Below are 26,746 nucleotides of genomic sequence, written 5' to 3'. Positions count from 1 at the left end.
GAATGGGACATGGCTGTCGCCCCAACAGAAGGAAGTATATTCCCCCCCTTGTAGAGCTGGACTGGCAATGACGAGGCACTTTAAGAGTCCTGGCACTTTAAGGCCCGTGGTGCCTGATGACATAGGCTATGCCGGCCGCACACTACGTTTTAATGCTCACTTACCATGAGGCCGGCCATATCCAGCTTCTGGCCACACACTGCAGCACCTGGCCCACTGGGCACTTGCCTGGTCCAGGCTTGCCCCCTTGAATCACTCACGGTGAAGTTATTGAGAAAAACTTTTTTTATCCACAATACATCATGAAACATTTCTAAAGCCTCTCCCATAATCCAGCAACCCATAACATATCCCAAAACTGAGCGCAATGTATAGGTGAGAGAATATGTTGCTGTCAATTGCTTGTCAAATCTCTATCACAAGAAACATTTCTTGGAGAATACATACAATTTTATGTCATCGTATTTAAATAGTTTGGTAGAAGCAGATGTAGGGTAATCCAGGCTGACGGTGGCAAATGAAATTAAATATGTCCTAATCCTGTTGCCCCATCAGAAGATAGTTCAGCCAAACGGATATAAAGGTGATGATTATACCCCCCCGTTATGAGATCGCCAGTTTAGATTGTGGCATCTTTTTGGAAACGGGTATATATATCTTCAAAATTCCTATGAAATGTTAGGTAGATCTCTTATTAAAAAAAAAATAGAAAAAAATGTCAAAAATCACCTATTTACATATTAATAGATTTCCATGCTCATGGAAATTAAGCTTTATCTCGTAATTTATCTCAATTGATCTAAATATATATCTTTGTTCTCTAAATGTTTTAGTTTACAATGTAAAGCGTTATAGTCTACGCTGACCAAAAACAAACTGACAATTTGTCTTACAAAATATGTAACATTATTACAAAAAGTTACAATATTCAAAATTTAGCATTAACTAAACTTTATATGGTGTAACGTAGTCTTGTTTTAATTTATTATTAGTTTTAGGGTGAATCTGTAATATGCTGTTTGCATAGACAATCCCATGGAATTCACGAGGCAGAACGCGTTATATGTTTGCAGAAATTAACCAGTTATGCGTTAACAGGCTGTTGTATAATTGAAAAAATCCAGTTATCGCAACACATAAATTACCCGCAAATATTACGCCCAAAAAAAGTGGAATAATTCAACTTATTGAGGTTTCAAATGAACCCGTTTGTAATATTTATTTTTAACATTTTATTATTATAAAATAACAATATATAACAATACCCTACCAATTATTTGAATCCTTCATCTCAAGCTTCATTGACGTGCATCTTGTATCAAAATATTGGGTTTGACTTACCATTTTTCCATGGCAATTTTAAGTTCGGCGCATGGATTTTCTGTAGGTGTTGCATTCACCTCTTCGACGGTCTGTGCCGACCCTTCTTTTGGACTGTCGGACATAATGGATATTTTTTCCCCAAAAAATCTTAATTACAAGAAACACGGATTTTTTTCCAAATGAAGCCCGGTTCTCGGTATGGCCAGCCTTTAGTCCCCTCTCAGTCCCTATCTATGACTTGCATGCACTGAGAGAATGAATGTCACTCACGCCGGGGTTCGGATAGTCCTGCCCAGTCACAGGGAGGGAGGAATACAGGAGGGACGGCCACGGAGTACTCGAGTATTAACGTCGCTGTGCTTACTTCACAAAAATTATGTAAGAGGAGAGACATTTTAGCGGAAGTGACCTTTAGATACGTGCAGCACAGGCGGTATAAATTAAACAGTAACAGAGGGCAGCTACATGAATTTTCACCTCATTTCATATAAAACAGATATCTACTTCTTGAGCTTACAGGGGACTTTTTTTGAGTTTTATTTTAACCATTTTGATGCTTCCTGGTGTATCCTTTTAAACAAAAACCCTTAAAGGGAAAGTTTCACTACTCTTTTTTTTTTTTATATTACCACTTAACCTGGTTTCAAAGACATGCCGTAAAGTTCAGGTTGAAATAATACTAAGTTAATGAAGTATTGTATTTTCTACTGCTAATTTTATAGAGGTGAATAATGTGAACCTATTTATAAAGAAGGAGGGTCATCATATTATATGTGAAATATAGATTATAATGCAGTATATAAACCCAAAAAGCCCAAAGTCTACTCATTTCATGTGTTAACCATGCGTACCCCAGTAATTGTGATAGGCTTACACACCAAATATGCCTATACAGTTTTACATATTACGACTACAGACACTACACACCTCTACACAACATCATTAGTAGAAAACAACAGGTTTATTTGTGTTTATCTTTTTCTAAAATTGCGTTAAGTTAAATATTTTCAGTTTTAGTAGCACAATGTAGAGACACATAGTTAGACACGACTTGAAACTTTACATTCTTTACATGTATGGATGACAGTACGTTATCCCAGTAAAAGTCCTGGTATCTTACATTTTAGCCAAGTAAATTTATCTGGAGTACGCAGACGCTTTTCTATGTCATTGACACAGACGCCCCCTAGTGGACATGCATGATACAACATAGTTCACACCAAGAGGGCTTTTGAGGTGGATCTGTCAGGTAAAGGAAGAGCAACATTTAAGCACCGAAGTACAAAACTACCTATATAATGTTTGAAAATCAAATTATTCTAAGCAACTTTACAATATTTTACCAGCAGATTTTAACGCTTAGTTGCGTTAATGGTATGACGCACATCTAGTTAAAACCTTAACTTTCTTAATGGACCTCAACTATCCCAAGTCCTGCTTTAAAACAAGTAAGAAAGGCTTAAAGCTTTTTCATATTCACCTTGTAGTAAAGAAGCAGCCTTCCAAGAGGCTAACATAAATTTTAAGTTATGTAAAGGGTCTCTGCAACAGACAAACTGCATTTTTTTTTGAGAGTTCTCGTTTACGAGATATGTGCATTCGGATTTGTTCAAATTGCATATTTATCAAATTTGGTAAATTCATACGAAGCCATGAAAACAAGGCCAGACCTCCCCACGAATCAGATGAAAACGAAGCAAAAATATGTTAATTTTCGTCAGACATTTGTGGGTCCACATTCACTCACTCTCTCACATTTTCATTCTTGTTCACTCTCTCTTTCATGCTCTTTAAATGTTTCCCTACCTTCGCTGCCAACCACTACCACATCTTCTTCTTCTATCTTCTCCCTTTCATTTTCTCCTCTCTTTTCCTTTTCCAATGTTCAATCTTCACCAAAAGCACCTCCGAATGGAGGATCGGGGAGGACATCACCACAGCACCGCTATTTTGGCGGGAGTCGCCAGGTTAGGTCCAACGGAGATGCCGGTAAAGGAAGAAGATTAAGGATTGAAGATTGAAGCGAGAAAAGGGAAGAGAAGGGAAAATGTATAAAATGAAGAAGATGGAGAAGAGAATGCGGAAGTGGTTGGCAGAAGCGGAAGTTGTCGGCAGACAAGGTAGAGAAACATTTAGAGAACATGTGAAAGAGAGTGAACGAGCGTGTGAGAGAGTGAATAAGAGTGAATGCGGTCACAGGGCAACGGAATTAAAAATGGCCCAAATTTCCAGCATGCAAAAGAAAGGGCCAAAAACAGGCCAAAAAATCTGTCCAAATCGTTTTTTGGCCCATTTGCACGTCTATCTTATATTGTTACATTAGAAAGTCTTTCTTCATTATTCAGCAGACTCTAGCAGTCTCCAGCACAGACGCACACTCTGGCTCCGCCCATTCGTGATGTCACCGTCCCAGTGAATTCCAGAAGCTGCCAGCACCGCCTCTGCCTCTCACGTCTTACATAATTCATGATGCACACACAGGCCCCTCCCCTTCGCACCATATACAGCGAGCACCGAGAAATGTCAGGAAGCGGCCAGAACTTTAAGCCGTGAATATAAAATGAGCCGCAGCTTTGAGCGGCCGCAGCACTGAGAAGCAAGAGAGCCCAGAACAGGCAGATCGTCTGCAGCTGAACTCTGACAAGAAGCTCCCGGGAAAAGCAGCAGAAGATGTTTCCTCTGAGCCTCCTCCAGTCCCCGCACAGCCCGCTGTGTGTCTGCACGGAGCCGGCACTCACACTCTGGCCAGCTACGCGCCTCATCTTAGGGCAGCTGGAAGATGACATGCTGAGCATGAGGAGCGAGATGGAGAGGAGAATGCAGCGCGTCGACCAGGCTTATCAGCTCCTCTCTCAGGACGCGGACACGAGAAGGAGAATAGCCCAGAACGGACAGTCAGCGGCCAAAGAGAGCGAGAAGGTCCGTCCCAAAACAGATGAAGCAGGGAAAGATCACTTTGAGCTCAGCCTAGACGTCAGTCGCTTCTCTCCCGAAGAACTGACCGTGAAAACTGAAGGAAGGAGACTGATTGTGATGGGGAAACATAACGAGAAAAGAGATGCCGAGGACGGAAGCCGCTTCCATGAATACCGAGAGTGGAGGAGAGAAGCGGAGCTCCCGGAAGATGTGAATCCTGAGGAAGTGATGAGTTCTCTGTCCCAGGACGGAAAGCTCCTCATTCAGGCTCCTCGCCTGGCGCTGCCGGCAGCTGCTGCGGAGAGGACCATCCCCATCAGCACGACCCAGACACCGGTAGATGGAGAGGGAAAGAGCGCCGAGCCCCGGAACAGCAGCGAGAAAGAACAGCCAGAGACCGGAGCTCATTCTTCATAAAAACCTTAAAAGAAAATTATAATTTTTTTATGGAAACAATGACAGTACTATAAATATAAATGTGATTATTACAACTACTTTCTTAATACAAATGTATGATATGATTAATTTGTAGTCTATTTAAATGTTTGTTTGTCACATATTTATTTGTTTTATTATATCTTAATGTCATTAAATGTACTTTTATGATCACCATACCCTCCAAATAAATAAAAATTTCAATATGATTTCTAAATATTTCTCCGGTACCTTCCTTGTTTTTAAAGGAAAATCGAGAGGAAATGGTTACACAAAATCTCTAAACAGTAACATATACGGTAGTTATCAATGAAATATTTTATGTGCCCAGAGAAATAGAATACAAAGATACTTTTAAGATAAATAGAACACAAATAAATAAAGCCCAGTATGTTAATAAAAAAAAACCTCTCATATTTGAGTAACTTGCACATATCAGCACTTGAACTTGACTTTATTGTTTTAAATAGCACCATCATATTCTGTAGCGCTGTACAATGACCAAGTAGTATATAAGATAACAATTTGACTTACAGAAACAATAGATGTTATGTACACATTTATAAACTCTATGGACATTAACATTAAAAGTTGAATGGTTAGTTGTAACTCAACTACTGCATCACAGACCTCCTTCTCAGCGCTAACATGCATCCTCATGAGACTAGTGTCACATTGTGGCTTTTCATCTTAGGCAGGTGACCATCAGGGCCGAACTTGCAATAACCAGGTGGTCCAGGCATTTTAAGGCGGACAGCCGCCCAATGATGTCAGTGCAGCCGCTGCTGAATACGAGCAACTGCATGGTGCTTTTTTTTCTGCCCCAGTCATAGATTGGGTGTGTGTACATGGTGATGTTGGTCAGCCGCCTACCAGGCATTTTCCTGGTGTGCCAGGTGCCCAGTCTGGGTCTGGTGAACACATGGATTGTCGGGAACTTTTATTAAGTAGGAAACATTCTGACAGGAGAAGTGGGAGTGGGAGCAAGAGTCAGTGTGTGAGAGAGTGATTAGCCACACAGAAAAAAATGTATTCGGTGTACACAGTGCCTGCAATAGAAGCTGCCCTAAATTACAATAAAATCCTTGCTTGTTTGCAGAGGTAAATTCATGCACATCTTTCTTTACAAGCACATAAATGGTTAATTCCATTTGCATATTACTTATTCTCTGTTATAAAAATTATCTAAGATGTATTAGCTTGATAACATTTGTTCCCTTTCCATATAGTATAAATGGGCTTTGGGTCTTCCAAGGTTCACTAATCACTTCTCACCTCAAACGGGATGCAGGTGGGGCAGTCGCCAGTAGACCCAATTTTCCTTTTATTTATTCATTATTTTATGATATAGACTTTTTGATTAATACACTGCAGGGAGATTTATTAGAAAAAACATGAGTTTCAAGCAAGGACATAGGGCTGTCCATCCACTGGCATGCTCTGCACAAAATGAAAAGCATTACGCATTTGTACTCACTCACAGACAGCTCACTTATGAGAAATATACAAAGCATTTTCAAGCGCTAGCAAGATTCACTATAAAGTCTATGCAGGGCATATAATAAACTACAAGGGAATCATTTTTCTAAAAAGTGATCTTTTGTAGCTGACAGTAAATGCAAAGTATGTATTTTCAACAAGAACATGTGGAGGTGCACATTATGTATGTATGATTGACTCAGACTCCCCCTAGTGGCCGTGTATGATAAAACATATTTCACTGTATTAGGAAAAGTGACACCTAAATGAAGAATAACCCATGGAGTGCCAGCTATGTAGGAGACACCTGGCAGCCAAAGTGGGCTCAGATGGCCAGCTACATATCTCCACCGTACTGGCCCTTTAAGTTGTTTTTGTGATGTTTTATTAAACAAAAAGCCTGAGGAGGTTTTGAGAATATAACGCTCACCACCCTCAGCCAGAGTAATGATGAACGGTGGGTGCGCCAGGAGAGTGAAAACGGTGTCATAGTTGTGAACTTGTATTTTCTACCTAGTTTTTTTTCATGTTTAGGTAATTTAACCCCTTCGTATGTGCATCTACCCCGTGATATTTTATGTGCTGTGACACACAAGGGCTATTCTTCCCACTATCCCCCCAGCCAGCCCATGATCCCCACTGCCCCCACCAGCCTCCCCACTGCATGCAAAAGTGAGAAGAGTGGAGAGCAAGAAGAAAGATTTGCAGAAAAGTCCTGCGGATGCTTCTGGATGTTGTTATTCCTACAAGATATAAACCGAAATAACTCCGAATGCTGGCTGTATTATATTTTTTCTCAGAGATGTCGGTTGCATTTCGGGGTCGTTGATCCCAATACACGGCGCGTTAAACTACGAAAAGAATTCTCAAACACTTATAGTAAGAATTCTCTAGCAGTCTCCAGCACAGACGCACACTCTGGCTCCACCCATTCGTGATGTCACCGTCCCAGTGAATTCCAGAAGCTGCCAGCACCGCCTCTGCCTCTCACGTCTTACATAATTCATGATGCACACACAGGCCCCTCCCCTTCGCACCATATACAGCGAGCACCAAGAAATGTCAGGAAGCGGCCAGAACTTTAAGCCGTGAATATAAGCTCTGAGCGGCCGCAGCACTGAGAAGCAAGAGAGCCCAGAACAGGCAGATCGTCTGCAGCTGAACTCTGACAAGAAGCTCCCGGGAAAAGCAGCAGAAGATGTTTCCTCTGAGCCTCCTCCAGTCCCCGCACAGCCCGCTGTGTGTCTGCACGGAGCCGGCACTCACACTCTGGCCAGCTACGCGCCTCATCTTAGGGCAGCTGGAAGATGACATGCTGAGCATGAGGAGCGAGATGGAGAGGAGAATGCAGCGCGTCGACCAGGCTTATCAGCTCCTCTCTCAGGACGCGGACACGAGAAGGAGAATAGCCCAGAACGGACAGTCAGCGGCCAAAGAGAGCGAGAAGGTCCGTCCCAAAACAGATGAAGCAGGGAAAGATCACTTTGAGCTCAGCCTAGACGTCAGTCGCTTCTCTCCCGAAGAACTGACCGTGAAAACTGAAGGAAGGAGACTGATTGTGATGGGGAAACATAACGAGAAAAGAGATGCCGAGGACGGAAGCCGCTTCCATGAATACCGAGAGTGGAGGAGAGAAGCGGAGCTCCCGGAAGATGTGAATCCTGAGGAAGTGATGAGTTCTCTGTCCCAGGACGGAAAGCTCCTCATTCAGGCTCCTCGCCTGGCGCTGCCGGCAGCTGCTGCGGAGAGGACCATCCCCATCAGCACGACCCAGACACCGGTAGATGGAGAGGGAAAGAGCGCCGAGCCCCGGAACAGCAGCGAGAAAGAACAGCCAGAGACCGGAGCTCATTCTTCATCATAGACATTTAATGCACTTTGGTTAATCTGTTTTTGTTTTGATATGTATGTAATATATGTATTTTTGTTAATATTTCAAGACTACAAGTAATGTCTCAATATTATTATTTGTTTTTAATAAAAAAATATATATATTTTGCTTGTAGGTTTTCTCTCTGTTTGCTTTTATATCCTTAAAATAAAAATGACCCAGTAAGTGACACTTTAAGTACTGGTACAAGCCATTTATTTTTCTATAGTTACCCAGTGCCCTGGGGAAACAAATATATTATTCTATTTTATTTTATTATTGATGTAGCATTTTGATGTAAACTGTGCATCCTAACATATACCGTATTGGCTCGGATATAGGCCGCCCCCGTATATAGGCCGCACCCTAAAAGTTTGGTGCTTTTTTAAAGAAAAAGTTTTTTTCTTTAAAAAAGCACCAAAAAAACATGCTGCCACTCTGTCTCCCCCCCCCGAGATATGCTGCCACTGTCCCCCCCCCTGAGATATGCTGCCACTGTCCTCCTCCCCCCTCGAGATATGCTGCCACTGTCCTCCTCCCCCCCGAGATATGCTGCCACTGTCCTCCTCCCCCCCGAGATATGCTGCCACTGTCCTCCCCCCCTCCGAGATATGCTGCCACTGTCCTCCCCCCCGAGATATGCTGCCACTGTCCTCCTCCCCCCCGAGATATGCTGCCACTGTCCCCCCCCTCCGAGATATGCTGCCACTGTCCTCCCCTCCCCCGAGATATGCTGCCACTGTCCCCCCCCTCCGAGATATGCTGCCACTATGCCCCCCATCGGGGGGACTTACCAGAGAAGACTCCCGGGTGTCTTGCGGGGCTGGCGGGGGACATCTACGCAATACGCGTATACAACTTCCGGTCCGGTATTGCGTAGATGTCCCCCGCCGGCCCTGCAAGACACCCGGGAGTCTCCTCTGGTAAGTCTTGGGGGCAGAGGTAAAACGCATCGTGCGGACGGTCACTGGCTGCGGCGATGCGGGTAAACAACCTCCGCAGCCGGTGACCATCCGCACGATGCGCTTAGACAACCTCCCGTGCCCGCACCCCCCCCCCCCCCGTGGAAAGTGCTGGCAGGGGAGGCTGTCTGAGCGTATCGGGGAGTAGGATGCAGGTCCCCTCCACCGCTGCGGGGGATCTGTATCCTAACCCTGCTGCATGTCCTGGGCGTCGGGTGCTAGACCCCGAATATAGGCCGCACCCCCACTTTAAAGACTTAAAGTGGGGGGAAAAAGTGCGGCCTATATTCGAGCCAATACGGTATAATTAAATGAATTAAAACAATTAGACAATTCTCCCCATTATCACATCATGAATGGCAAACCAAATAGTTACCTTATTTGTATAATTTTCTCCAATCCATATTTTTGTTGCTAAAAATACATGAATAGCCAGAGGTCTCTGATTTTCATCTGAGATACCAAGATTTAGGTGAAATAGAAAAATGTAATGAACACAGATACAATCCCACTTGAATCAACCTTGTAACAAAAACCTTTTAAGACCAGATGTGTTTTGCATGGATATAATCCTTATTGTCCCCACCTCGAGTACCAATGATAAAAGTCATACTTATAACTAAACTAAATGTTACAATAATTGCGATCCACATTCTGTTTAGAAACAAGATACATTATGGAAACATAGGTTTATTTGGAATCTGTGTCCCTACAACATCCTCTGAGGAGGCCTCAAACACAAAATCTGAAGGCGTTACGGGTAGGGGGACAAAAAAACAAAAAGATACATCCCTTACTTAGATAGCCATACCTGCCTAATCTACTATGGCGTAAAAGGTATTCTGAAATTATTTTTGCCTGGCAGGCATAGCCACTGTCACAAGATGTAGATCACAATGTTGGCGACGGCTCCTGTGTTGCTGTGATTTGAATATACTGTCTCTGTTTCCTTTTCCCAAAACTAGATAAATATTTGTCATTTTCAGAGCAGTGTTTTCTCAGACATGACTCAAGACATGAGCAAATCCAGAGTAACATGTGTCTGATCTACAGTTACACTTATGACTAATGAGTCACAATATTTATATTTCCTATTGATTTTAATGATATTTTATTAATTATTCCTATCAGGCGATGTCATAGGATCCTGATCAAATAGATATCACCCAGCATATAAATCATATTTATAGCTGTATTTCACTTACTTTGTCGTATTAAGACACAACAGAGACGCAGCATGGATCCTTCTTACAAATTTTATCATTTGCATGAATTTGATACAAAAGGACCTTTTAATAGATACTTTTCTGCGACAGCCGACAAGCTTTACTATGATGAGATGGTGGTTTTTCCCATGAAAGTACTTCACAAGGCAGTTTCTACAGGTAAGTACATTTATTCTCTAATAATATTTATTTATATTTTGATACATTGGTCTAAAAGCCATAGTGTGGGTGAGTAGAGAGTAACACTGTGGAGAATGCTACCTGCAGTGATACTCTGTATCAGGATACGTCTACTAGTAACAGTCAATGAGAGTTCATATAACTAAACTCTCCTATGTGATTAAGGAGCAGGGAAAAGAATTATCAATTCATCTGTTTCTGCTCCTTCTGTAAAACATCACTTTGTTTTTTTGTAATTACTAATATTACCGCAGGTGGCATTAGAGGAGAAGCTCTGATAGACGTTTCTGTTGGCCCCACATTTCACCACCTTTTATCAGTTTCTGAGTATTTCAAAGAGATCACTGTTCTAGAATTCAGCGATGCCTGTATCAAGGATCTGGAGAACTGGGTGAAAAAAGGAGACGATGCCTATGACTTGTCTCATACATCAAAGTTTCTGACAGAACTACAGGAAACCAAGTAATGTATTTATTATTATTATTATTACTATTATTTTGCATAAGTCGTACCTTGCATGAACTCTAATGTGTATTCATTCAGGAATATGTTTTATTTATGTTTTTTTCAGTGATAAGTGGGAAGAAAAAGAAGAGAATGTAAGAAAAAGAATTAAACGCATCTTGAAATGTGATTTTACCAAAAAGAACCCTACAGACCCTGTTGCGTTGCCAAAAGCCGACTGTATTGTGAGTTTGTTTGCAATGGGTGTTGTTTCCAAAGATCAAAAAAGCTACAGTGACAACCTGAAAAAACTCTCAATTATGCTAAAGCCAGGAGGCCGCCTGTTATTATTTGGTGGGTTTAATGCAACTTTTTTCACCATGGGCGATGAAAAGTTTCATACCTTATCATATGATGAAGCTTTTATAAGAAAGGCCGTGGCAGAAGCCGGCTTTGCTATTGATGGCCTGGAGGTGTTGGAAAGCAAAATGCGCAATGAGTCCTTTTATTGTGAACATATTTGGTTTGTTAATGCTTCCAAAATAAAAGAACCTAACATGTAGACTAACATTTTCAGCATGGGGTGTGTGTGTACAGCAATGCTTGGAACTCAGATGCTAAACAGTTTACGTATTTTAATTAAATATTTCGATCTACATAGTAATATAAAATATAACAGCGCTGCTATGTAGTATAATAATAAAACAATGAAAAGATAAAACAGTATCCACAATATAGACAACCTAAATAAACTATCGCAGTTCTCAACATCTCATTTTGCTTGCAGGCTTAGAACCAGCCTTATATAAAAAAACAAAATATTTTCTCTTCTTTTGATCCCACTAGGTGGGAATTAGAAATAGTTATTGAGAATATGTATAGGAATAAAGAAAGGGATATCCATAGGATATCCATAATTTTCAGGGGACAGCAGATTATTACTGGAAGATATACGAGTGTGGATCTCTATGTCTTAACCTGTGAACTACTTGAGTCAAGGACAATCAACTTTTGAAAAAGCATAACCTTTAGACTATGATTTACATTTATTTGATTATTTAGTCTACTTTGTGGAAATAGTATAGTCTTTCTCCCGTGTTCTTGTTCTGGTCTATCTTCCTACACTCTCCGTAAATTGTAGATCATAAATGTTGAAATTAGATAAGATAAAATTACATGTAAGGTGTGCGGATTTCCTGACATGAACACAAACGGTACAAGTTCATGAATATTTGACAATGTGTTTTATTAAGCAATGATTGTACCCTGAAATGATTGTCAATGTTAAAACTTCAAATAAAATTATTGAGAGCATCCATCTTGATGTTCTAGAGCATCTTTGCTAAGTTGTAATGTGTATCATCGTAGTTGGGGTCATGTATGAAACCTTTTCTTTATATGGCACAGTATTACCCGACATCCATGGTAGGAAGAGCTGGGACATTAAAGGTAGGTGTTGCCTCTATATAGGTTGGTGACTAGATATTCTATGGAAATCCCTAGCAGATCATGTTCTATTTCAAGCTGTTCTCAAATTTTCTTTGAATAAAAAGAACCAAATTAGGTGTTTACAAAGGACAACTCTGATGACTCTCGTCCGCTTGGCTAGCTTCAAAGACAAGCCTCAGTGAACTAGTTGCAAATCAATGGGGCAACCCAGCAACATTGGCAACAATTACCCCAACACTTCCCTGCAGGAGTGCACATACACCCACCAAAAAAAGGAAGAAATACACACAAAATCATCACTCTACAGCCTCAAAAATATATTGATTTCCAGTACAAGATATATTCCCCCTCTTGCAAACTAGGGGGAAAAGAAAGAAATTAAGTAATTATACGGGCAACCCTGGTGACCTGGTGAAATATATCAGTGGCGCCTGAGTTACAAATATAAATACTTGGTTCCCCCAATAATAAAATAGCCCTGTTTATTAAGGGATACATTTTTAAAAACTTCTTCCACATAGTGAATGTGTGCATTTTGGGTTAATATATAGCCCCTGGACCCTTCCTTCCTTTCTTCCAATCTCATGAGTGTTGGCAACAATATACGGTAGACTAAGCCAATTGCTTCATGGGCCAGTTACATGGGATATCTTTAATCTCCCCAGCCAGTTCATTTACACTATGGAGGGCTATTCAGAGTCAGCAAAACTTCCATAACCTGCTTTTAAGGTCATAATGATGGCAGCTGTGGAGGGAGCGGCTGGGGGCTTTGCCCTGGGTCAGGCCTCCAAGTCCACTCATCAAACTCCATACATTTAAGCAGTGAAATGGTCTTCCAAGTTCCCTGGGCAGATATACAGCAAGGCATGTGTTCCTCAGGTTATATATACCAGATGGTTTTAAAATCAAGCATTTTTTTTGTGTATAATTGCAGGTTCTCACCAAATCTTAGGGTTAAGCACCATCCCTACCACACAGGTTCAGGCCCGGACTGGGACTGAAAAGCAGCTCTGGAAACATTTGGAGACCAGCCCCATATAGTTTATATTGCGGTCGAGCTCTTGTACTCACATGCATCCCTTATACATACCCGAGTCACAGTCAGAGCTGGCCTTAAGTGTTCTGGCGCTCTGTGCGGACTACTCCTCTGGCGCCCCCTCCCCATCCCACAAAAAAAGAAAGGAAAAAAAACTTGTCACAAAACTTCTCACTATCTATCCCCTCTCCCCCTTTATCACTATCTACCACCTCTGCCCCTTCTCACTGCCTTCCCCCCTCCCCACTTCTCATCATCCTTACTTACCTTGTTGAGTCCTGCGGTGGGAGCGGGAGGCGTCCGTCTTCCCGCTCTGCGCGCTTCACAGCTGAGCGCCATCATATTTCGGTGCTCAGCATGAAACGCTGGCACCGCGACGGAGTCACGGGGAGTGAGGGGCGCCGAGCGGTTGCTGAAAACTTCACGAGCAACCCCTGCCCGGGACTTAAATTAAAGCATCGTTTTTTTGTTGTTGTTTTAACTTTATTTAACATCCTCCATGTTAAATAAAGTAAAAAAAAAAACTATTTAACATGGAGGATTTAAATAAAGTTAAAAAACAAACAAACAAAAAAACCAATGTTTTAATTTAAGTCCCGGACAGGCGCCCCTGTTGCACTGGCGCCATGTGCAGCCGCACAGGTCGCACACCCCTAAGGCCAGCCCTGGTCACACTATTTGCCATACAAATAACTGTAAAACATTCTTTTTATCACATTATTTGTATTAAAATGCCAGAAATCAAAAGTGTTAAAGGCCCTAATAAATGAAATACATTAGACATAATGGAATCAAAACATTTGCTACTGCAAACATTTTTAGATGAAAAAGTTCCATTTTATTCAGTGGAACAAAACAGTGATCACGTTATTCTTCACGATATTCTTATAAGAAACCTTTATTTCTTTATTAATTCATGTAAACTATTTTTTCATATTTATTAAAAGCTATGATTGAGAAAAATATATATTTTTTGTTTTTATTTCCTTTTATTTGCCAACCTACCCCCCCAGTTATGAACATCTGCCCCCAGGCTTGCCACTCTGCCCCCAGAAATGCCTTATACCCCCCTATATGCCACTCTGCCCCATGACATGCCTTTTAACCCTCTATATGCCACTCTGCCCCATTATATGCTTTTTTTAACCCCCTATATGCCACTCTGCCCCATGATATCCATTATACCCCTATATGCCAAGGGCATTTCGTGGGACATAGTGGCATATAGGGGGTTAAAAGGCATATCATTTGACAGAGTGGCATATGGGGGGGTATAAGGCATTTCTGGAGGCAGAGTGGCATAAAGGGGGTTAGAAGCCATATCATGGGGCACTCTGCCTCCAGAAAAGCCTTATGCCCCCCATTTAACCTCCCCCCCGACTTACCACTGCTTCTGACTCCCTGGTGTCCGGTGAGGGCAGCGGCAGGCATTTATAAAGTAAAAGGGGCCGGCGTCCACTTTCAATCCCACTCACAGCCACTTAGTGGTAGTTTTGAATGTTGGTCTACCGGCCGACCGGCCCACGGACCGACCGGCCCACCAGGAAATTTCTCGGTATCCTGGTGGGCCAGTCCGGCCCTTATAAATGGTGCCTGGAGAAGATTTAAACACACTGTATGTGTCATATGAGAGCTGACCAACAGGTTATTTAGCCAGATTGGATATAAATAAATCCAATAAATCACTTTCTATAAGATGAATAGATATTTTCTTATATACCGTATTGGCTCGAATATAGGCCGCACTTTTTCCCCCCACTTTAAGTCTTTAAAGTGGGGGTGCGGCCTATATTCGGGGTCTAGCGCCCGACGCCCGGGACATGCAGTCCCGGGCGCCGGGCAGGCAGCGGGGTTAGGATACAGATCCCCCGCAGCGGTGCAGGGGACCTGCATCCTAATCCCCGATACGCTCAGACAGCCTCCCCTGCCAGCACTTCCCACGGGGGGGGGTGCCGGCACGGGAGGTTGTCTAAGCGCATCGTGCGGTTGTCTAACCGCACGATGCGTTTTACCTCTGGCCCCCCGCCTGACTTACCGGAGCAGACTCCCGGGTGTCTTGCGGGGCCGGCGGGGGACATCTACGCAATACGCGTATACAACTTCCGGTGCCGGCACATCCGGCACCGAAAGTTGTATACGCGTATTGCGTAGATGTCCCCCGCCGGCCTCGCAAGACACCCGGGAGTCTACTCCGGTAAGTCGGGGGGCAGAGGAGGACAGTGGCAGCATATCTCGGGGGGGGAGGAGGACAGTGGCAGCATATCTCGGGGGGGGGCAGTGACATCAGATCTCAGGGAGGGAGGACAGTGACAGCATATCTCGGGGAGGGAGGACAGTGGCAGCATATCTCGGGGGGGGACAGTGGCAGCATATCTCGGGGGGGGGACAGTGACAGCATATCTCAGGGAGGGAGGACAGTGACAGCATATCTCGGGGAGGGAGGACAGTGGCAGCATATCTCGGGGGGGGGACAGTGGTAGCATATCTCGGGGAGGGAGGACAGTGACAGCATATCTCGGGGGGCGGGGGGGGCAGAGTGGCAGCATGTTTTTTTGGTGTTTTTTTAAAGAAAAAAACTTTTTCTTTAAAAAAGCACCAAACTTTTAGGGTGCGGCCTATATACGGGGGCGGCCTATATCCGAGCCAATACGGTATTTTCAGCGGAGAAGTGTATAAAACAGGCTTGAAATATAATTCAGTCTCTCAGAGAACACAGGGCCTGATTAATACGACAAACAGGTAAACTTAATTGAATTTGAAGAAGAAACGTGGATAATCTCCAAGTGATCCCAAAAGGTAAGGTAAGTTCAGAATCTCATTAAAGAGAAAACAGCAGACGGTCCGTAGAGATTGTGAAAGGTACAGGTTGGTATCCAGCGTAGAAAAAACAGGGGTCAATCCAAAATGGGTAGTTAAATTCACAGTCCAAGTTTCTCAGGAGCAGGTTCAGGCGTTTGTCAGACTCTCAACACATTAAACAGATATTATATCTCGGCGAGGGCCCCATCTTGAGTACATATGGTAATAGAGGTACTTATAATTAAGATTTGGAATACAAAACATACAATCTACATTCTGTTTAGGAACAAGATACATTATAGTAACATAGGTTTATTTACAATGTCTGGGGGGGGGGATAAATAGTGTTATCCCTCTATGTTTCCTTGTCCTCAAATAAAATAAATATTTGTAATTTCAGTGCAAATTTTAATATAAGAGTAAACAGGACATGATCGTTCATCTGATTTACATATTATATACAGTTACACTTATGACTAACGACAATATTTATATTTCATATTGATTTTAATAATATTGTATTATTTACGATGTCATAGGATCCTGATCAAATAGATATCACCCAACATATAAATCATATTTCTAGCCGTATTTCACTTACTGTGTCATACTAAGACATAACAGAGACGCAGCATGGATCCTCCTTACAAATTTTATCATTTGCATGATTTTGATACAAAAGGACTTTTTGACAGATACTTTTCTGCGACAGCCGACAAGCTTTACTATGATGAGATTGTGGTTTTTCCCATGAAAGTACTTCACAAGGCGGTTGCTACAGGTAAGTACATTTATTCTCTAACAATATTTATTTATATTTTGATACATTGGTCTAAAAGCCACAGTGCGGGTGAGTAGAGAGTAACACTGTGGAGAATGCTACCTGCAGTGATACTCTGTATCAGGATACGTCTACTAGTAACAGTCCATGAGAGTTCATATAACTAAACTCTCCTATGTGATTAAGGCGCAGGGAATAGAATTATTAATTCATCTGTTTCTGCTCCTTCTGTAAAACATCACTTTGTTTTTTTGTAATTACTAATATTACTTTTCTGCAGGTGGCATTAGAGGAGAAGTTCTGATAGATGTTTCGGTTGGCCCCACATTTCACCACCTTTTATCAGTTTCTGAGTATTTCAAAGAGATCACTGTTCTAGAATTCAGCGATGCCTGTATCAAGGATCTGGAGAACTGGGTGAAAAAAGGAGACGATGCCTTTGACTTGTCTCATACATCAAAGTTTCTGACAGAACTACAGGAAACCAAGTAATGTATTTATTATTATTATTACTATTATTTTGCATAAGTCGTACCTTGCATGAACTCTAATATGTATTCATTCAGGAATATATATTTTATTTTTTTTCAGTGATAAGTGGGAAGAAAAGGAAGAGAATGTAAGAAAAAGAATTAAACACATCTTGAAATGTGATTTTACCAAAAAGAACCCTACAGACCCTGTTGTGTTGCCAAAAGCCGACTGTATTGTGAGTTATTTTGGAATAAATGTTGTTTCCAAAGATCAAAAAAGCTACAGTGACAACCTGAAAAAACTCTCAATTATGTTGAAGCCAGGAGGCCGCCTGTTATTATTTGGAGGGTTTAATGCGGTTTTCTTCACCCTTGCTGATGAAAAGTTTCATACCTTATCATATGATGAAGCTTTTCTCAGAAAGGCCTTGGCAGAAGCCGGCTTTGCTATTGACGGCCTGGAGGTTTTGGAAAGCAAAATGCGCAATGAGTCCTTTTATTGTGAACATATTTGCTTTGTTAATGCTTCCAAAATAAAAGAACCTAACATGTAGGCTAACATTTTCAGCATGGGGTGTGTGTGTACAGCAATGCCTGGAACTCAGATGCTAAACAGTTTACGTATTTTAATTAAATAAATAGCGCTGCTATGTAGTATAATAATAAACAATGAAAATATAAAATAGTATCCATAATATAGACAACCTAAATAAACTATCGCAGTTCTCAACATCTCATTTTGCTTGCAGGCTTAGAATCAGCCTTACATAAAAAAACCCAAAATATTTTCTCTTCTTTTGATCACACTAGGTGGGAATTTGAAATAGTTATTGAGAATATGTATAGGAATAAAGAAAGGGATATCCATAATTTTCAAACAGGGGACAGCAGATTATTACTGGAAGGTATATGAGTGTGTTTCTCTATGTCTTAACCTGTGAAGTACTTGAGTCAAGGACAATCAACCTTTGAAAAAGCATAACCTTTAGATTATGATTTACATTTATTTGATTATTTAGTCTACTTTGTGGAAATAGTATAGTCTTCTATTTTATGCTCTATAGCCTTTTATCTTTTTGACTAGCTAGTTCTATTTAATGGTAGCTTCTTTTATTTTTTACTTGATTTATCCAGTGTGCTTGTTCTGGTCTATCTTCCTACACTCTCCGTAAGTTGTAGATCATAAATGTTGAAATGAGATAAGACACAAACGGTACAGCTTCATGAATATTTGACAATGTGTTTTATTAAGCAATGATTGTACCCTGAAATAATTGTCAATGTTAAAACTTCAAATAAAATTATTGAGAGCATCCATCTTGGTGTTCTAGAGCATCTTTGCTAAGTTGTAATGGGTATCATCCTAGTTGGGGTCATGTATGAAACCTTCTCTTTGTTGGGCACAGTATTACCCGACATCCATGGATGTACACAGTGTAGTAGGAAGAGCTGGGACATTAAAGGTAGGTGTTGCCTCTATATAGGTGGGTGACTAGATATTCTATGGAAATCCCTAGCAGATCATGTTCACTGAGAAGAGCAGAAGGTTTATTCATTCTATTTCAAGCTGTTCTCAAATTTGCTTTGAATAAAAATAACCAAATTAGGTGTTTACAAAGACAAGCCTCAGTGAACTAGTTGTAAATCACAATTGGACTGAGGCATCCTCAGCAACAATGGCAGTACACACAAAATCAAATGAAGTAATTATGAGGGCAACCCTAGTGACCTGGTGAAATATATCCGAAGGGTACTGAGTTAAAAATATAATATAAATAATATAAATATATGAAAATACTTGGTCCCCCAATAATAAAATAGTCCTGTTTGTTAAGGGATACTAGTTAAGAACTTCAACCACACGGTGAATGTCTGCATTTTAGGTTAACATATAGCCCCTGCACCCTTCCTTCCTTTCTTCCAATCTCATGAGTGTTGGCAACAACAGACACGGTAGACTAGACCAATTACTCAATGGGCCAGTTACATGGGGTATATTTAATCTCCCCAGCCAGTTTATTTACACTATGGAGTAATCTTGCACTTTATAAGTTGCTCCAGGTAAGTAAACTTACTCTCTAGTAATATATCTACAGTATATTTTTCTACTCTGTCTAAAACCAACAGTTGATTCTCTGTTTCAGGATATAATGGAATTATCAATCCTGATAAAACTTCATGTTGTTTTTTGAAATTACTAATATCACTTTTCCGCAGGTGACTTTATAGGAGACACTCTGACATTTCTGTTGGCCCCACATTTCACCACCTTTTAAAGGGTTTTGAGTATTTCAAAGATATATTTGTTCTAGAATTCAATAACTCATGTATCAAAGAGCTGGAGAACTGGATGTACACAATGTAGTAGGAAGAGCTGGGACAGTAAAGGTAGGTGCTGGCTTCTTCCCCAATTCATGAAAAGGCTGTCCCCGTGACTCAGCCCGTTCACGGAAGCACCCTGGGACACCTGGTTAACATGGTTGTTACTGAGAAGAGGAGGTGGGCAGAGAAAGAATGAGAAGAAGAGGCAAGAGAAGAAGTGGATCTGCAGAAAAGGAGACAGGGACACAGAAACAGAAGGTGGAGAGAGTAAGGAGACATTGATAAAGAGTGCGAGAGAGTGAATAAGAGTGTGAGAGAGAGTGAGTGAGTGACAAGAAAGTTTGTTTCTGAACGGAAAAAGCATTTCACTCGACAGCTTGAAATAAAAGACCAAAAACTAAACAAGAAATGTGTTTAAAACGTGTTGCAAGTCGAGTGTATAGTCATCCTCGCATGGATTCAGCCTCATGCATATTTGACAATATGTTTTATGAAAGTATAATTGTGCTATGTTTTGACAATTATTACTCTATAAACTGTTTAAAACATCCTTCATGCAAATATTTTGCCAGGGGTGCTCCTTCTAAAATCTGTAAAATAAAACTGTTGAGAGAGCTCATTTTGGTCTAGAAGATCTTTGCTAAGATGTGATGTTTATCTTTAGTTTAGAAATAAAGCAATCTGTCACCTTCTGGATATTTGGCACAACATTAGTCTGCTGTTTTCTGATGGGAAATTGGTGTTGTAGGAAAAGTTACGATATTAAAGTTAGGCAGTGCCTCTACTTATGCCGTGTGACTAAATATTCCTTGCAAACCCCTATGAGATCATGTTCTGATGACTCTATCATCTGCTAGATTTTGTTAGACAAAGCCTCTTACTGCTTAAGCTTTTGGTGACTGTTGCAAAGTAAGATTGGCTCCACTTATTTTGTGAAAATAAATCAATGTAGAAAATAACACCACCCAATGAATATAGATGATAAGGGTTACCATCAGGGGCGTAACTAGACGCCTCAGGGCCCGGGTGAGAGAATCTGTTAAGGGCCCCCCCACCCCCCAAAAAAACCCATGATTTTTACCCAACAATTTTTTTTTCAACAAATTCAATTTACATATTGAATCATATCTGTAAAAAAAATCAAAGAAAAAGGGGCGCATGTACAAAGGGCATAATCCAGGGGTGTCCAAGTTTTTTCTGCAGTGGGCCACTTCATCAGAATTGTATACGTGCGCGGGCCGCACTCATTTTTCACTGTGACAAAAAATATGGCCTTTAATAAAATATGCAGATTAAAATAAAGTAAAATGACACAAAACCTTTACTCTTCCTCTCACTGATTTCTGGGCCTAGAAAGTTTTGCGACTACAAATTCAGGATTCCCTAGATTTATTCTAGGGATGAACTAAAATGAAAATTCTGGACCAAAACATTCAGGGTTCACTTAGCCAAAACCGAAAATGACCCCCACCTTTAAAAATAATAATAAAAACTCACATTTTTTATAAAAGTAGGTAACACGCAATTGGACAAAATTAGCAATATGACTTGGCATGATAGGTGTGTGATTGCTAACAGCAATCACACTCCTATCATACCCAGGCAACCAGTAAATGCTGGTACCTAGGCATGATGGGACTGTGCTCGCTGTGATTGCTGTTAGCAATCACACTCCTATCATGCCAAGTCAGCCAGTACATGCTGGTACAGGGTGGCTGTAAGTGATGTGCAGACCCCATACTGCTGGCAGCATCACTACACAAGGGGGGCAGCTAGCTAGGTTTCAGCATGTACTGGCTGACTTGGCATGATAGGAGTGTGATTGCTAACAGTAGTCACAGTCCCATCATGCCTAGGTTCCAGCACTTACACATCCATCCAGTAAATGCTGGAACCTAGGCATTATGGGACTGTGATTGCTGTTAGCAATCACACTCCTATCATGCCAAGTCAGCCAGTACATGCTGGTACAGGGTGGCTGTAAGTGCAGACCCCATACTGCTGGCAGCATCACTACACAAGGGGGGCAGCTGGCCAGGTTTCAGCATGTACTGGCTGACTTGGCATGATAGGAGTGTGATTGCTAACAGCAATCACAGTCCCATCATGCCTAGGTTCCAGCACTTACACATCCATGCTATCACACACACACACACTCATTTATTCATATAATCATTCATTCACAGATTCATTCCCTCAATCACACACACTCATTCAAACACCCTCCCCACCCCCTTACCTGCACTGCAGCTCCTCGATGCCGCTCACAGACTTCAGCAAGGGGCGCGGCCTCCCTCTGCCTTTTCTGCTAAAGCACAGAGGAAGTAGGATGTCACGCGAACTCCGCTTCCTCTGTGCAGTCCAGAAGACCCTCCCACAAGTAAGTAGCAGGGCTTGAGGTGCGGCTCGCGTAAGATCGGTTGCCCTATCTGCCGATCTTACGCGGGCCGCACCTCGAGGTCTCGCGGGCCGCATTTGGCCCGCGGGCCGCATGTTGGACGCCCCTGCCCGATTTCGGGCGGCCCCTTGGCTTGGGCCCCCCTGCCGCCGGGGCCCGGTCGCAGTCGCGACCCCGGTAGTTCCGCCACTGGTTACCATCTAGACCCCTGGCCATTCTTCCCCCCGTCTCATCAATAGGGGGGGAGTAATAGTAACACAGTGTCTAATGCGTTTCTCCTGAGCTATGAGAGACTACAGTATGGATCAAAGGGTGCCTACTAACTACACATATTGCCACAGGTCCCCTCATTAAACTTCATAGATATAAGAGAGCCGGGCTCTCTCCACCTAATGCATCGGTTTGTCTTAGTCTGTCAATTCTGGTCTTGTCATACCCCTTGAATATATGTATTGCATTAAGCGCTGCGTAAATTGTTGGCACTATATAAATAAAAGATAATAATAGTAATAATATAAAAGGTCAAATGATGTCCCAAGTTCTCTTGCCAGGTATACACAGACCAAGGCATGTTTATGTCAGGTTATATATACCGTTAACGAGGGACTGTCGCATGTTGTCTCCCTGGTCCTTTACTTTCAACATTTGACTTGGCATTTATGGGAAAATAACAGGGAGAAAATTACACTATTGTTTTTTATCATTATATCATGTAAATGGAAGCAACGCTTGCTTTTATAGAATATATAGGTTATACTACGTAAAGTATATGATGGTCACAACTATATGAAGACTCTCTGACCCCGGGAACACAACGAGTTAAGGTGGTTCTGGGTTTTTAGGGGGCTATGAAAAGTAATTGACAAATGATTTATCCCAAGTACAAGTGATCAAAAATAATCATTCAAAGTAAATCAATGAATGGAATCCACAGTCTGCTTAGGAGCAAGATACATTATAACACACCTATATGAGTGTCTCACCCTTCCCACACTCACAGAGTGTTGCTGAGGGTTCCTCTTTCAATATACATTAAAATTTCTGTCTGTCTGTTTTCTATACTTCCTTTCCCATGTCACTAAAACAAAATACAGGATGTGATCGCAGCCACGTAACATGTTTCCCGTTCTTTATTTTGAGCACCTGATGTAGTTACACAATTTAACCAAACAATAAATATTTATATTTAATATTGATTATAATATTGTTTTTTTCTTTTTTAGTCCCAGTAAGTCCGTGTCATAGGATCCTGGTCATATGCATATCAGTCAACATACAAATCATATTTAAAGTCATATATCGCTTACTGAGTTATACCGCAGCAGAACAGAAGCAGACGATGGATCCCTCTCACAAACACTATCACGTGCACGAGTTTGATACTAAAGATTTTTTTAACAGATACTTTTCTGCAGCAACTGACAAAGTTTACTGTGATGAAGTTTTGATGTTTCCCATGAAAGAACTACACAAAGCAGTGACTCCAGGTAAGTATATTAATATTTATTTATATTTTGCTACATCGGTCTAAAATCTACTTGGCCGGCGAGCAGAGAGAAACACTTTGAGCAATCCTACTTGCATTTGATGTTCTGTATTAGGATACATCTACTAGCAACAGTGGTCGAGGGTTCTTATAACAGTGCATTCTAAATAGAACTCTCCAAAGTGATTAGAGAGTAGAGGATGGTAGAGTGAATGCTCAGAGTCTGTGATTACTCTTCCCATAACTTTATTATTATTTTTTATTTATTAATGTTACTTTTTTCCGCAGGTGACATTAGAGGAGAAGCTCTGATAGACATGTCTGTTGGCCCCTCATTTCACCACCTGTTGCCAGTTTCTGAGTATTTCAAAGAGATCACTGTTCTAGAATTCAGCGATGCCTGTATCAAGGAAATGGAGAACTGGGTGAATAAAGGACACGATGCCTTTGACTTGTCTCATACATCAAAGTTTATGACGGAACTGCAAGGGACAAGGTATTTGTATGACTTTTACTAAAGGGAATCTCTCAGGGATGTTATCTCAGAAAAATGTTATTATGTTTTTCAGTGATACGTGGGAAGAAAAGGAAGAAAATCTAAGAAAAAAAATTAAACACATCTTGAAATGTGATTTCACCAAAGAGAACCCTACAGACCCTGTTGTATTACCAAAAGCCGACTGCGTTCTGAGTTTATACGTTAAAACTATTATCGCCAAAGATCATGAAACCTACATTAACAACCTGAAAAAAGTCTCCCATATGCTAAAGCCAGGGGGTCACCTGTTATTACTTGGTGGGTTTAATGCGAAGTATTACACTATTGGTAAGGACAAGTTTCATGCTTTAACATATAATGAAGAATTTATAAGGAAGGCCTTAACAATAGCGGGTTTTGTTATTGAACACCTGGAGGTGCAGGAAAGCCAAATGCGTAATGAGAATGCATATGTAGGGCATGTTTTTTTTATTAAGGCTCTTAAAATAAAAGAGGCTGAGGTGTAGATTTCTCATTTTGGTGGGTGGTTGGGGGTGCAGTTTAAAGCAAATTGTCATTGGGACGGAAAAAGGGTTTGTTTTGTATTACATTTATGTTGTATAAAGCATAATACCTCTACTGTGAAGAAAATCAAATGATCTCCACAATGTAGACAAACAAAATAAATGAACGCAAGCTTGCAGGCTTGGAACTTACCTTTGATCAAACAGGATAAAACATTCTCTACTTTTGAACACATTTACATTTAGGAGTCCCTTATTTAGTATATATACAGAAATCAGGGGATGGATATACATAATATTCAATGTGATATTACATTTAATAGATAAATATATCCTTTTGGGAACATATGTGTGTGTAAGATAATCTATCTGGTTTTACAATGTAATTTGTATAGTAATGTATTACAAATGGCTTGGAATTAAAGGCTCCAACGGGGATGGGATACTCTCCAGTGGGTCAGACAACTGAACTGAAAGAGCTGTATTTTCACATAAATGTGTGTACTTTCACATACACTGTTTATCTCCTCTATAACCGGGTTATACAGGAACTCTCTGGAAAGAGGGGTTGGATACAGGGGATTCTGGAATAACTAGTTAGGGGCTGCAAGAGTCAGTCCAAGTAACGAGAGAGCAGTGAACAGAAGGAGACTCAGAACGAAGCTGCTCAAGATGGCGTCCGTGAGAATGCTTTGAGCCAAACGATGAAGAAGAACTCGAAAGAACAACATCATCATTTTAATGCTTAATTCCTTTAGTTTTGTATTATTATCAAGTGTTTTGTGTATTTTATATATTTTATAACCTGTAGCAGTGACCTCATTCAATGTCAATATATGTTTGGATTATAACCCTGGAAGAGGGTCATCATTTCTTACATAATAAAAGACATAATAAAAGTTAACCAATACATTCCAAGCAAACCCAGCAGATATACTGCGAGTTTCCTTTAGTAAATACCTAATTCTTTTGCCTTTTCACTTTAAGGCTTGGGGCAGATAAAGGAGCTGCTTGCGGGATACAAGCGCCGGCACCCGAGACAGACGCCTCACGCTCCCAACACTGCAGTCTGGGCAGCGCTGAGGCAGGCGGCGGCAGCAGCAGCGGCGGGGAGCAGAGGAGTCCTGGAGTTCTGTCAGTCAGGGGAGCCCAAGAGGTGCCGAGCGGTCGTTTTCAGCAACTGTCGCAGTCGCGACCCCTGCGACCCCGGTAGTTCCGCCACTGTCTGACCGACTACCTCGCATTGTGGTACAGCATAACACCTATCACTATATACCGAGGCACACATTGACAATAATGCAGCATAACCCCTATCACTATATACTAAGCAAAACATTGATGTGCTGTAGGCCTACCACTACAGTATCTGGCTTAGTATATAGTAGGGATGCACAGAAATTAAAAATCTGGACCGAAAATTTAGCATTCACTTGATAGAAACCGAAAATGACTCCCCCCCCCCAACTTTAAAAGCAAAAACAAAAAAAACACACTTTTATTAAAAGTAACATCAAAATTAGACAAAAAAAATAAATAACAATATTAATATAAATATATATATATATATATATATATATATTTATATATATATATATATATATATATATATATATATATATTTATTTCATGGCTACCCCAGCCTCAAGTATTAAACCAGTATCACAACCTCATGCTGACGAGTCCCATTAAGGACGAAACAGCTGTCCATGAGTGGTGAGTTCCCGAGTTTTGTCTAAAGTCTTGTACAGCGGGCAATTACTTTCAAGGGATCCATGTATATATATATATATATATATATATATATAATTAACAGCAATCACAATCCTATCATGCCCAGGCATACCCAGATTCCAGCATTTATTGGCTGACTTAGCATGACAGGAATGTGATTGCTGTTAGCAATCATATATATACCGTATTTGCTCGATTATAAGACGACCCTGATTATAAGACGACCCCCCAAAATCTAAATATTAATTTAGGAAAAAAACAAAAAGCCTGAATAAAAGACGACCCTATAGGAAAAAAAGTTTTACCAGTAAATATTAATTCATGCAAACAATATTTTCATATTTAATAAAAGCTATGATTGAGAAAAATATATATTTTTTTATTTCCTTTTATTTGCCAACCTGCCCACCCAGTTATGCATCTTCCCCCAGGGT

At 41.1% G+C, this 26,746-nt stretch overlaps 4 protein-coding genes across 4 annotated transcripts; all 4 read left to right on the top strand.

Moving 5' to 3' along the window:
* The first annotated feature begins 3,993 nt into the window (after positions 1-3,993).
* Positions 3,994-4,656, top strand: LOC149274143 (heat shock protein 30C-like). Its single transcript, XM_089505786.1, has one exon. It carries the CDS (start codon positions 3,994-3,996, stop codon positions 4,654-4,656), a length of 663 nt encoding a protein of 220 aa, XP_089361912.1.
* Positions 4,657-7,351: 2,695 nt separating this feature from the next.
* Positions 7,352-8,017, top strand: LOC149274142 (heat shock protein 30C-like). Its single transcript, XM_089505784.1, has one exon. The coding sequence runs from the start codon at positions 7,352-7,354 to the stop codon at positions 8,015-8,017; it is 666 nt and encodes a 221-aa protein (XP_089361910.1).
* A 2,205-nt stretch (positions 8,018-10,222) lies between these two features.
* On the top strand, positions 10,223-10,857 carry LOC149274141 (indolethylamine N-methyltransferase-like). The gene is made up of 2 exons (XM_089505783.1): positions 10,223-10,370; positions 10,646-10,857. Exons 1-2 carry the CDS (start codon positions 10,223-10,225, stop codon positions 10,855-10,857), a joined length of 360 nt encoding a protein of 119 aa, XP_089361909.1.
* Positions 10,858-16,752: 5,895 nt separating this feature from the next.
* On the top strand, positions 16,753-17,392 carry LOC149274140 (nicotinamide N-methyltransferase-like). Its single transcript, XM_089505782.1, has 2 exons — positions 16,753-16,900; positions 17,181-17,392. Exons 1-2 carry the CDS (start codon positions 16,753-16,755, stop codon positions 17,390-17,392), a joined length of 360 nt encoding a protein of 119 aa, XP_089361908.1.
* The last annotated feature ends 9,354 nt before the right edge of the window (positions 17,393-26,746 follow it).

Source organism: Sceloporus occidentalis, unplaced genomic scaffold, assembly GCF_023333645.1.
Source record: "Sceloporus occidentalis isolate IW3139 unplaced genomic scaffold, rSceOcc1.0.p SCAF_346, whole genome shotgun sequence".
NCBI classification, from domain to species: Eukaryota; Metazoa; Chordata; class Lepidosauria; order Squamata; family Phrynosomatidae; genus Sceloporus; species Sceloporus occidentalis.
The sequence above is the reverse complement of the archived record's forward strand: the minus strand, read 5'-3'. Positions and strand labels throughout refer to the sequence as shown.